This window comes from Nerophis lumbriciformis, linkage group LG21, assembly GCF_033978685.3.
Source record: "Nerophis lumbriciformis linkage group LG21, RoL_Nlum_v2.1, whole genome shotgun sequence".
NCBI classification, from domain to species: Eukaryota; Metazoa; Chordata; class Actinopteri; order Syngnathiformes; family Syngnathidae; genus Nerophis; species Nerophis lumbriciformis.
In genome coordinates, this window is record NC_084568.2 from 42,652,501 (window position 1) to 42,666,314 (window position 13,814).

The 13,814-nt window shown below is 34.1% G+C and overlaps 1 protein-coding gene across 1 annotated transcript in view; it reads left to right on the top strand.

The window, feature by feature from the left end:
• The window catches only part of LOC133620790 (KH domain-containing, RNA-binding, signal transduction-associated protein 3-like), a 309,759-nt gene that overhangs the window by 145,822 nt on the left and 150,123 nt on the right, over nt 1–13,814 (top strand). The window contains exon 5 of the mRNA XM_072915615.1: nt 4,948–5,064. Within this exon, the coding sequence (XP_072771716.1) occupies nt 4,948–5,064 (117 nt within the window). The remainder of the gene's footprint in view (nt 1–4,947; nt 5,065–13,814) is intronic.

The window sequence follows — 13,814 nt, forward strand, 5'->3', positions numbered from 1 at the left end:
GTGTTTGCTGAGTTCTGTGGTATTTCGCAGGTTTTTGTTCCTGAAAGAAGCCTTGTGATTGTTCCATCTGGTTTTGAATTCACCCTCGGTTAATCCTACATATGTGTCGGATGTGTTAATGTCCTTGCGTATTACCTTAGATTGGTAGACAACTGATGTTTGTAAGCACCCCCCGTTGAGGGGGCAATCAGGTTTCTTTCGACAGTTACATGCTTTGTTGGTTTTGGAGTCGCTCTGACTGGGGGTCGACGGCTCATTTGCAATTGTTTTGTTGTGGTTTGAGATGATTTATATATATAAGAAATACTTGACTTGGTGAAGTCAAGTATTTCATATATATATATATATATATATGTACAGTATATATAAGAAATACTTGACTTTCAGTGAATTCTAGCTATGTATATATATATATATATTATATATATATATATATATATATATATATATATATATATATATATATAAGAAATACTTGACGTTCAGTGAATTCTAGCTATATATATATATATTTATTTTATTATATATATATATATATATATATAAAATAAATACTTGAATTTCAGTGTTCATTTATTTACACATATACACACACATAACACTCATCTACTCATTGTTGAGTTAAGGGTTGAATTGTCCATCCTTGATCTATTCTCTGTCACTATTTTTCTAACCATGCTGAACACCCTCTCTGATGATGCATTCTGCTTCGTCACCTTGTTGTGTGCGCAGTTGTGCACTGCACTCTCTAAAAGCCGTATATGTTATTGTCACAAATGCATGTACACTAGATGGCAGTATTGTCCTGTTTAAGAGTGTCACAACATTGCTGTTTACGGCAGACGAACTGCTTTATGGTAGACAAAACGTGACTTCTGTTGTTGTGTGTTGTTGCCGCGCTGGGAGGACGTTAATGAAACTGCCTAACAATAAACCTGGAGGGGGCGTGGCCTCCAGCTCCGCCAGAATTTCGGGAGATTTTCGGGAGAAAATTTGTCCCGGGAGGTTTTTGGGAAAGGCGCTGAATTTCGGGTGTCTCCCGGAAAATCCGGGAGGGTTGGCAAGTATGCCCATCACCCTTGATCACCCCCTGGGAGGTGAGGGCAGCAGTGAGCAGCAGTGGTGGCCGCGCCCGGGAATCATTTTTGGTGATTTAACCCCCAATTCCAAGCCTTGATGCTGAGTGCCAAGCAGGGAGGTAATGGCTCCCATTTTTATAGTCTTTGGTATGACTCACAACCTACCCATCTCAGGGCGGACACTCTAACCACTAGGCCACCGAGCGGTTAGCGACCTGGCAGGGGCCACTTAGGCTAAGTGGTCGGTCCGGTTAGACCTTAGGGAAAGTACTGTAATTGTAAACCTTCAGACTAAAGTAGAGCATTAGTTACTGTACCTGAGTGAATGAGCGTCCACGCTGTGGGAACAAAAGACGGGAGAAGAATGGCAGAGGGTGGAAAGCTCCTGCCTCCCGCTAGCTAATTGACGACTTTGGCGGTTAAAGGAGACGGCGGTATAAGTCACCCGCTAAGGAATGAAACGGCCTTTTGTCTCGCCCGGGCTGAAGGTAGAATTGACTGTGCTGAGGTTCCCGAACCCGGCAAGTTAGCATTCCAATTGTCCATCGTCTTATGTATCAAACAGTGATATTTGCTTGATTTATCTTCTGTATCGATAGGGTAGGATAGGACTTTATTGTCATTGCACAAGTACAACGGAACTTTGTTTTCAGCACAAACCCGTTCAAGATGAGACAAACAAACAATGTACAGGGTTACAGAACAGGAACGCTGATGGGTCGCCATGAGGGAAAAAGATGGGGAAAAAGGTAAAACGCTGGGGAAGGATGAGTAAAAAAATACAATCTAGACTGGCAGGCCCGGCCCTAATCAATCTGGCGCCCTAGGCAAGATTTTAGGTGGCGCCCCCCCACATCGGCAGTGAAGTGTATATACTCACAAGAACCCGAATAGCTTTGTCTTTGACCTTTTTTTTTTACTTACAACTATACCTAATATATAAAGGGGTGGAAAAGTGACTATTACCTGCAGGGCAAACATTAGCTAGCCAGAAGGCAATAATGTAAACAAAAAACACCTGCTTAAAAGATCTAATACAAATGTCCCTGAGGAATGTAAGGTGGGAGTACTGTAATTACCTAACGTTACATTATTATTTTCCATAACAATTTAGCCCCCTCCACAATATTAACCCGACGTTAAAACAGAACTAGCTATTTATTGATTAGCAATTGCCGAATCATGTAGCATTAGCTTAATGCTAAAAAGCCAGGTTACTATCACATTCTGTAACAGACAAATCATTTCATGTAGGCTAACGTTACCTACCTGCTACTTCTGTCTTTTCTCGTTTCTACCCCTCTTCTTTTCTCTTTTTTCTTCCTTGGGCACCTGACAGTTTTGGCCGTTTTGACATCTTGTGTAGATTTTTTGATGTGGTGACGTCCAAAAAGAGTCATGATACGGGAAGGGAGGGGGCGCACCGTGCGTGGGGAGGAGGGGGGGCGTAATGTTGTAACAAATAATATTTCTATTAAATAGGCTTTACTTTGCATTTTAATTAACGTGAGATTATTTTTTTTATTTAGAAATAATAGTAACAACTTTTTTTTTCTTTTTTTTTTTCTCCAACATTTGTGGTACTGGCATGGCGCCCCCTGATGGACGGCGCCCTTAGCATTTGCCTATACGGCCTATGCCACGGGCCGGCCCTGTAGACTGGGCTCCTAAGGGGGCCTAGTCTGGAGTGGGAAAAAACCTCCATGCCATGCACACACATAAACATGTTACATATAATCACAACAACTCGCAACAGACCGGGGGGTTGGGTCCCTGGAGGTCGACTGCTGCTATAAAGTGCTGCCAGCCGTCCATCACCCCGAAGGGGAATCAAGCGGTGGTGAAGGCGTGGGGTGGAGGTGAAAGGGTGGGTGTGTATATGCCCATTGTGTTGGGCGTGTTGATGTAGTGTCCATAGGCCTGGGGCCGTTCTGCATGCAAGCAAAAGTTCGACTCCAGGTGTCGTTGAGGAGGGAGGGAGGGAGGGAGGTCAAAAGCGGGGGCGGTATGGCGTAGTGGGTAGAGCGGCCATGCCAGAAACCTGAGGGTTGCAGGTTCGCTCCCCGCCTCTTGACATCCAAATCGCTGCCGTTGTGTCCTTGGGCAGGACACTTCACCCTTGCCCCCCGGTGCCGCTCACACTGGTGAAAGAATGATGAATCAATCAATGTTTCAATCAATCAATGTTTATTTATATAGCCCTAAATCACAAGTGTCTCAAAGGGCTGCACAAGCCACAACGACATCCTCGGTACAAAGCCCACATAAGGACAAGGGAAAAACTCACCCCAGTGGGATGTTGATGTGAATGACTATGAGAAACCTTGGAGAGGAACGCATATGTGGGTAACCCCCCGCCCCCTCTAGGGGAGACCGAAAGCAATGGATGTCGAGTGGGTCTGACATAATATTGTGAGAGTCCAGTCCATAGTGGATCCAACATAATAGTAAGAGTCCAGTCCATAGTGGATCTAACATAATATTGTGAGAGTCCAGTCCATAGTGGATCTAACATAATAGTAAGAGTCCAGTCCATAGTGGGGCCAGCAGGACACCATCCCGAGCGGAGACGGGTCAGCAGCGTAGAGATGTTCCCAGCCGATGCACAGGCGAGCGGTCCACCCCGGGTCCCGACTCTGGACAGCCAGCACTTCATCCATGGCCACCGGACCTGTGCCCCCCCCCCCCCCCCCCCTCCACAAGGAAGAGGGGAGCAGAGGAGAAAAGAAAAGAAACGGCAGATCAACTGGTCTAAAAGGGGGGTCTATTTAAAGGCTAGAGTATACAAATGAGTTTTAAGATGGGACTTAAATGCTTCTACTGAGGTAGCATCTCTAATTGTTACCGGGAGGGCATTCCATAGTACTGGAGCCCCAATAGAAAACGCTCTATAGCCCGCAGACTTTTTTTGGGCTCTGGGAATCACTAATAAGCCGGAGTTCTTTGAACGCAGATTTCTTGCCGGGACATATGGTACGTATGTGAATGAATGATAGGTGGTGGTCGGAGGGGCCGTAGGCACAAACTGGCAGCCTCGCTTCCGTCAGTCTACCCCAGGTCAGCTCTGGCTACAAATGTAGCTTACCAACATTCCCACTTCTCTATGAGCGCTTTGAGCATCTAATAATAGAAAAGCGCGATATAAAATCTAATCCATTATTATTATTATTATTATTATTATTAAAAGCGTCCATCGTTGAGGAGTCCTCGGGGGGAAGTTTTCAGAACAGCCTGCTCCTGTTGTTGCATCAAGGCCATTCGAGGGAGTCAAATCGTAGATTAGGTTTTAGTTTTTCCGCGAGCAGACATTACAATGGCTTGTCTGTTCTATTACATGCCGGCCCTCATATCCAATTTTTCCCTTTCAACCAGCTTTTCCATGATGTGATCCATCTTGCGATTCAGTTCAGAAATCGCCCCAGACTGTGATCCCCCTTCCATTGCGACGAACAGCCTTTGGGCTCCTTGAGTGGCTGCCATCGTCTTACGAATTTGACGATACACCAGAGCAATGCCCAGCCCAATCAGCAGGTGCCCCGCGATCACGGTTCCAAATAGGTAGATGTCTTCCACGTCCTCCATGGAAAGGACTGAGAGGCACATGATTCTCCATTTATCCCAGGAATCTCTCACGTACCCCGCAGCAATGGTTCCATCAGGGCAACCAGGCTCCCCAGAACATCTCTTTCCCGTCGAAAATATTTTGTCAATTGAGTCGAGAGTACAACTGATCATTTCCATGTCTGATGTTTAGATTTGGAGGACAGGAAAGGAACGCTTTTATTAGCTTTGGCGAACACAAGCCAGGTAGCATCGACATCTTTGTCTCAAGCTAACAGGACTGATCCTCACTTTTTCTCTCCCGCAGTTTAACTTTGTGGGCAAACTTCTGGGACCACGTGGGAACTCGCTAAAGAGGGTGCAGGAGGACACGCTCACAAAGATGTCCATTCTGGGCAAAGGCTCCATGAGAGACAAAGAAAAGGTAAATCTTCTTCAGTTAAATCCCAACACACTCATGTTTGTACGCAGCGTCCACGTCTTTCATAGCTCTGTGCTACGACTTGGACTCACAGCTCGGTGATTTTTCGTGTCCTATTCTATTGTTGTTATATCGCTTCTGTGTTGTTGGTTTCATTGTTTACAGTGCGTTTCCCATCTAGGCCTTCAGTGATTTCCTATAAATACCTCTCAAAATATCATAATTGATGTTGCCACACGACCACGGCTGGTAAAATACGATACTGGGCATTGAATCAACTCAATTTGTCACTAGTGTACAAAAAGGGCTATTTTTTGGCGCATTTAAAAATCAATAAACCCGTACTCTCAAAACAAAAATAATTGTAAAAAACATTAAATGTGAAAAAGTACATTTGAACTCACAATATCACTTGTAGTTGATTGATTGGAGTGGAATCAACGTTTTGCTCCGCTACTTTGTTGGTTAAAAAAGTGAGTGCCGCTGATTTCTCCGCTGGCCGGGTATGGCTCCGGTGCCACTTTCCGCTTTCTGGAGATGGCACTCCACCCTTTTCCGGGCGAGTTCCATTTTCTACCGCTTGTCCCTTTTGGGGTGGCGGGGGTGCTGGAGACTATCTCAGCTACAATCAGGCGGAAGGCGGGGTACACCCTGGACAAGTCGCCACCTCATCACAGGGCCAACATAGATAGATAGACAACATTCACACTCACATTCACACACTAGGGACCATTAAGTGTTGCCAATCAACCTATCCATTTTTCTAGTAAAACTCACAAAGACACTTTATTTCAGGCATTTGTAGACATTTTGCATGTTTGGCTTACAAAATATGTTTGATTATTTGTTTTATTGCTTTTTTCACATTATCTCAGGATTCCAAGAACATTACTGTCATATTGAGTAAAACACTCATTTTTGTATTCACAAACCTGACAAAATCTCACGTTTTTTTTAGTAAAACTCAGAAAGATACATTATTTCAGGCATTATTAGCCATTTTGCGTGTTTGGTTTAAATAACTTTCATATTGAGTATGACAGTTATACTGTCATATTGAGTAAAAAAACTATTTTTTGTCATTGCAAACCTTACAAAAGAAAATGTTTCTAGTAAAACTCACAAAGACACACTATTTCAGGCATTATTAGCCATTTTGCATGTTTGGTTTAGGAATGATGTTTAAATAACTGTCATATTGAGTATGACAGTTATACTGTCATATTGAGTAAAAAAAACTATTTTTTTGTGATTGCAAACTATACACTATACTATACTATAAACTATACTATACTATATATGTTTGAACATTTGTTTTATTGCTTTTTTCACATTATCTCAGGATTCCAAGAACATTACTGTCATATTCAGTAAAACACTAATTTTTGTATTCACAAACCTGACAAAATCTCATGTTTTTTTAGTAAAACTCACAAAGATACATTATTTCAGGCATTATTAGCCATTTTGCATGTTTGGTTTAAATAACTGTCATATTGAGTATGACAGTTATACTGTCATATTGAGTAAAAAAAACTATTTTTTGTGATTGCAAACTATACACTATACTATACTATAAACTATACTATACTATATATGTTTGAACATTTGTTTTATTGCTTTTTTCACATTATCTCAGGATTCCAAGAACATTACTGTCATATTCAGTAAAACACTAATTTTTGTATTCACAAACCTGACAAAATCTCATGTTTTTTTAGTAAAACTCACAAAGATACATTATTTCAGGCATTATTAGCCATTTTGCATGTTTGGTTTAAATAACGTTCATATTGAGTATGACAGATATACTGTCATATTGAGTAAAAAAACAATTTTTTGTCATTGCAAACCTTACAAAAGAAAAAGTTTCCAGTAAAACTCACAGACACATTATTTCAGGCATTTGTAGACGATTTGCATGTTTGGTTTAAGAGTTATGTTTGAATAGTTTAATGCTTTTTTCACATTATCTCAGGGTTCCAAGAACATTACTGTCATATTGAGTAAAACACTAATTTTTGTATTCACAAACCTTACAAAATCTCATGTTTTTTTTAGTAAAACTCACAAAGATACATTATTTCAGGCATTATTAGCCATTTTGCATGTTTGGTTTAGTAATGATGTTGAAATAACTGTCATATTGAACATATCTTCCATGATATCAATTTTTAAAAATTATAAGAAATTTTAAACATTTTACAAAAATTAAAAAAAAATTAAAAAATGTTTAAAAATTTAAAAAAAATGTTTTAAGTTAAAAAATTATTTTCAAGGTAAAAAAATTTTTCAAGGTAAAATTTTTTTTTCAAGGTAAATTTTTTTTTTCAAGGTTAAAAATTATTTTCAAGGTAAACAAATGATTTTCAAGGTAAAAAAAAAATTTCAAGGTAAATTTTTTTTTCAAGGTAAAAAAAGTTTAAAAATTTTAAAAATATTTAAAAAAAATAAATAAATAAATAAAATAAAATTAAATAAAAAAAAAAAAAAAAAAAATTACATTTTTTTTTTTTAATTAAAAAAAATATTAAAAACATTTTTTTAAGATAAAAAAAACTAATTTTTTTTTTATAAATTATAAGAAATTTAATTTTTTTTACAAAAATAAAAAAAAACTTAAAAATGTTTTAAAAATTAAAAAAAACAGTTTTAAGTTAAAACATGATTTTCAAGGTAAAAATGATTTTCATTTTTGTATTCACAAACCTGACAAAATCTCATGTTTTTTTTAGTAAAACTCACAAAGATACATTATTTTAGGCATTATTAGCCATTTTGCATGTTTGGTTTAAATAACTGTCATATTGAGTAAAAAAAACAATTTTTTGTCATTGCAAACCTTACAAAAGAAAATGTTTCTAGTAAAGCTCACAAAGACACATTATTCCAGGCATTTGTAGATTATTTGCATGTTGGGTTTAAGAGTTATGTTTGAATAGTTTATAGTTACAAGAACATTACTGTCATACTGAGTAAAACACTCATTTTTGTATTCGCAAACCTTACAGAATCTCATGTTTTAAAAAAAAATAAAACTCAGAAAGATACATTATTTCAGGCATTATTAGCCATTTTGCATGATTGGTTTAGGAATGATGTTGAAATAACTGTCATATTGAGTATGACAGTTATACTGTCACATTGAGTAAAAAACATTTTTTTGTCATTGCAAGCCTTACAAAAGAAAATGTTTCTAGTAAAACTCACAAAGACACATTATTCCAGGCATTTGTTAGACGATTTGCATGTTGGGTTTAAGAGTTATGTTTGAATAGTTTAATACTTTTTTCCCAGTATCTCAGGATTCCAAGAACATTACTGTCATACTGAGTAAAACACTCATTTTTGTATTCACAAACCTGACAAAATCTCTCTTTTTTTTTTAGTAAAACTCACAAAGATACATTATTCCAGCCATTATTAGCCATTTTGCATGTTTGGTTTAGGAATGATGTTTAAATAACTGTCATATTGAGTATGACAGTTATACTGTCATATTGAGTAAAAAAACGATTTTTTGTGATTGCAAACTATACAAAAGAAAATGTTTCTAGTAAAACTCACAAAGACACATTATTCCAGGCATTTGTAGACGATTTGCATGTTGGGTTTAAGAGTTATGTTTGAATAGTTTAATACTTTTTTCACATTATCTCAGGATTCCAAAAACATTACTGTCATACTGAGTAAAACACTCATTTTTGTATTCACAAACCTGACAAAATCTCACGTTTTTTTTAGTAAAACTCACAAAGATACATTATTTCAGGCATTATTAGCCATTTTGCATGTTTGGTTTAAATAACTTTCATATTGAGTATGACAGTTATACTGTCATATTGAGTAAAAAAACTATTTTTTTGTCATTGCAAACCTTACAAAAGAAAATGTTTCTAGTAAAACTCACAAAGACACACTATTTCAGGCATTATTAGCCATTTTGCATGTTTGGTTTAGGAATGATGTTTAAATAACTGTCATATTGAGTATGACAGTTATACTGTCATATTGAGTAAAAAAAACTATTTTTTGTGATTGCAAACTATACAAAAGAAAATGTTTCTAGTAAAACTCACAAAGACACATTATTCCAGGCATTTGTAGACGATTTGCATGTTTGGCTTAAAAAATATGTTTGATTATTTGTTTTATTGCTTTTTTCACATTATTTCAGGATTCCAAGAACATTACTGTCATACTGAGTAAAACACTAATTTTTGTATTCACAAACCTGACAAAATCTCATGTTTTTTTTAGTAAAACTCACAAAGATACATTATTTCAGGCATTATTAGCCATTTTGCATGTTTGGTTTAGTAATGATGTTGAAATAACTGTCATATTGAACATATCTTCCATGATATCAATTTTTAAAAATTATAAGAAATTTTAAACATTTTACAAAAATTAAAAAAAAATTAAAAAATGTTTAAAAATTAAAAAAAAATTTTTAAGTTAAAAAATTATTTTCAAGGTAAAAAAATTTTTCAAGGTAAAATTTTTTTTTCAAGGTAAATTTTTTTTTTCAAGGTTAAAAATGATTTTCAAGGTAAACAAATGATTTTCAAGGTAAAAAAAAATTTCAAGGTACATTTTTTTTTCAAGGTAAAAAAAGTTTAAAAATTTTAAAAATATTTAAAAAAATAAAAAAAAATAAAAAAATAAAAATAAAATTAAATTAAAAAAATATATATAATTTAAAAAAAAAATTTTTTTAATTAAAAAAAATATTTAAAAAAAATTTTTAAGATAAAAAAATTTAATTTTTTTTAAAAAATTATAAGAAATTTAAAATTTTTTACAAAAATTAAAAAAAACTTAAAAATGTTTTAAAAATTAAAAAAAACAGTTTTAAGTTAAAACATGATTTTCAAGGTAAAAAATGATTTTCATTTTTGTATTCACAAACCTGACAAAATCTCATGTTTTTTTTTAGTAAAACTCACAAAGACACATTATTCCAGGCATTTGTTAGACGATTTGCATGTTGGGTTTAAGAGTTATGTTTGAATAGTTTAATACTTTTTCCCAGTATCTCAGGATTCCAAGAACATTACTGTCATACTGAGTAAAACACTCTTTTTTTGTATTCACAAACCTGACAAAATCTCTCTTTTTTTTTTAGTAAAACTCACAAAGATACATTATTCCAGCCATTATTAGCCATTTTGCATGTTTGGTTTAGGAATGATGTTTAAATAACTGTCATATTGAGTATGACAGTTATACTGTCATATTGAGTAAAAAAACGATTTTTTGTGATTGCAAACTATACAAAAGAAAATGTTTCTAGTAAAACTCACAAAGACACACTATTTCAGGCATTATTAGCCATTTTGCATGTTTGGTTTAGGAATGATGTTTAAATAACTGTCATATTGAGTATGACAGTTATACTGTCATATTGAGTAAAAAAAACTATTTTCTGTGATTGCAAACTATACAAAAGAAAATGTTTCTAGTAAAACTCACAAAGACACATTATTCCAGGCATTTGTAGACGATTTGCATGTTGGGTTTAAGAGTTATGTTTGAATAGTTTAATACTTTTTTCACATTATCTCAGGATTCCAAAAACATTGCTGTCATACTGAGTAAAACACTCATGTTTGTATTCACAAACCTGACAAAATCTCATGTTATTTTAGTAAAACTCACAAAGATACATTATTTCAGGCATTATTAGCCATTTTGCATGTTTGGTTTAAATAACTTTCATATTGAGTATAACAGTTATACTGTCATATTGAGTAAAAAAAAACAATTTTTTGTCATTGCAAACCTTACAAAAGAAAATATTTCTAGTAAAACTCACAAAGACACATTATTCCAGCCATTTGTAGACTATTTGCATGTTGGGTTTAAGAGTTATGTTTGAATAGTTTAATGCTTTTTTTGCATTATCTCAGGATTCTAAGAACATTACTGTCATATTCAGTAAAACACTAATTTTTGTATTCACAAACCTGACAAAATCTCATGTTTTTTTTAGTAAAACTCCCAAAGATACATTATTTCAGGCATTATTAGCCATTTTGCATGTTTGGTTTAAATAACTTTCATATTGAGTATGACAGTTATACTGTCATATTGAGTAAAAAAAACTATTTTTTGCCATTGCAAACCTTACAAAAGAAAATGTTTCTAGTAAAACTCACAAAGACACATTATTTCAGGCATTTGTAGACGATTTGCATGTTGGGTTTAAGAGTTATGTTTGAATAGTTTAATGCTTTTTTCGCATTATCTCAGGGTTCTCAGGACATTACTGTCAAATTCAGTAAAACATTAATTTTTGTATTCAGAAACCTGACAAAATCTCATGTTTTTTTTAGTAAAACTCACAAAGATACATTATTTCAGGCATTATTAGCCATTTTGCATGTTTGGTTTAAATAACTGTCATATTGAGTAAAAAAAACAATTTTTTGTCATTGCAAACCTTACAAAAGAAAATGTTTCTAGTAAAACTCACAAAGACACATTATTCCAGACATTTCTAGACGATTTGCATGTTGGGTTTAAGAGTTATGTTTGAATAGTTTATAGTTCCAAGAACATTACTGTCATACTGAGTAAAACACTCATTTTTGTATTCGCAAACCTTACAGAATCTCGTGTTTTTTTTTAGTAAAACTCAGAAAGATACATTATTTCAGGCATTATTAGCCATTTTGCATGTTTGGTTTAAATAACTTTCATATTGAGTATGACAGTTATACTGTCATATTGAGTAAAAAAAACTATTTTTTGCCATTGCAAACCTTACAAAAGAAAATGTTTCTAGTAAAACTCACAAAGACACATTATTTCAGGCATTTGTAGACGATTTGCATGTTGGGTTTAAGAGTTATGTTTGAATAGTTTAATGCTTTTTTCGCATTATCTCAGGGTTCTCAGAACATTACTGTCAAATTCAGTAAAACATTAATTTTTGTATTCAGAAACCTGACAAAATCTCATGTTTTTTTTAGTAAAACTCACAAAGGTACATTATTTCAGGCATTATTAGCCATTTTGCATGTTTGGTTTAAATAACTTTCATATTGAGTATGACAGTTATACTGTCATATTGAGTAAAAAAAAACATTTTTTTGTCATTGTCAAATCTCATGGGTTTTTTTTTAGTAAAACTGACAGATACATAATTTCAGGCATTATTTGTTTGTTTTGGACTCCTTTTAGTTCCTGGTTATGCACTTCCTGAGTTTAGTCACCATGGTTACTTGTGATTTTCACCTGCCTTTTCGCGCACCTGTTGCTCATCAGAGACTACTATTCAAGCCTGTCATTTTCAGTTGGTCGTCCTGGCGACATAGCTTCTGTTACCCTTGCTACCCATGTTACCTGATGTTACCTCTGAAATCCATGCCATAGTTCCCTGCTTTCCAAGTAAGTTTTTGTTTATTGTCCATAGTTTTGCCTTTGTGGTAGTTTTGTTTTTTAGCCAAGTTTATCTCCGCTTTGAGCGCGTCTTTTGTTTGTACCCCTTTTGTAGTTTAGTGAATAAATAAATAATGTCCTTACCTTCACGCCATGTCCGATCCAACATCCATTTTAAAAAATTATAAGAAATTAAAATTTTTTTACAAAAATTAAAAAAAACTTTAAAAAAATTTAAAAATTAAAAAAAACTTAAATTTTTTTTAAAAATTAAAAAAAAATGTTTTAAGTTAAAACATGATTTTAAAGGTAAAAAATGATTTTCAAGGTAAAAAGAAAATTTAAAGGTAAAATGTTTTTTTCAAGGTTAAATTTGTTTTTCAAGGTAAAAAAATGATTTTCAAGGTAAAAAAAAATTTTCAAGGTAAAATGTTTTTTTCAAGGTTAAATTTTTATTTCAAGGTAAAAAATGATTTTCAAGGTAAAAAAAAAATCTTTCAAGGTAAAATTTTTTTTTCAAGGTTAAAAATGATTTTCAAGGTAAAAAATGATTTTCAAGGTAAAAAAAATCTTTCAAGGTAAAACATTTTTTTCAAGGTTAAAAATGATTTTCAAGGTAAAAAATGATTTTCAAATTTTTTAAATTTTTAAAAAATGTTTTTAAATGTTTTTATTTTATTTTATTTTTTTAAATTATTATTATTATTATTATTATTTTTATTTATTTATTTTTTTTCTTTAAATTTTTTTAATTTTTTTTAATTAAAAAAAAAAAAAAATAATTTTTTAAAATTTGTTTTAATTTGTTTTAATTTGTTTTAATTTGTTTTAATTTGTTTTAATTTGTTTTTAATTTTTTAAAACAATTTAAAATGTTTCTTTTTTTTCTTGCATCTCGGGAAAACAAACCCCCCTAAAGTCCACGCCATGACATCATTAGCCATTTTGCATGTTTGGTTTAGGAACAATGTTGAAAATAACTGTCATATTGAGTAAAAAATAGAATTGTGCAAAGTGAGTGCTTGTGAATCCAAAGATGCTAAAATGTGTCGCCCTTGGCGACGAACCTCGAAGGAGTGCTTGTTTACTTCCTCTTCCCCCCGTGATGTGTTCCAGAAATTGCGGCAGAAAAGAAATGGCAAGCGGCGTTCAGTGTCATCAATTATGGACACGGCTGCATATTTCATGGCAGTGTTTGGAAGAGAAACAAACAAAGGAAAGTCCCTGATCATTCAAGTAGCAGCTCCCGTCACACTGTAAGCTCAGCGTGAAAATAATTCATATTTCTGCTGGGGAATGAGAGCGCGTGGACGTCCCGGCGAGCGGGATGGATGAGTTAATTACTGCGCTAACAAGAGGGGGTCGTA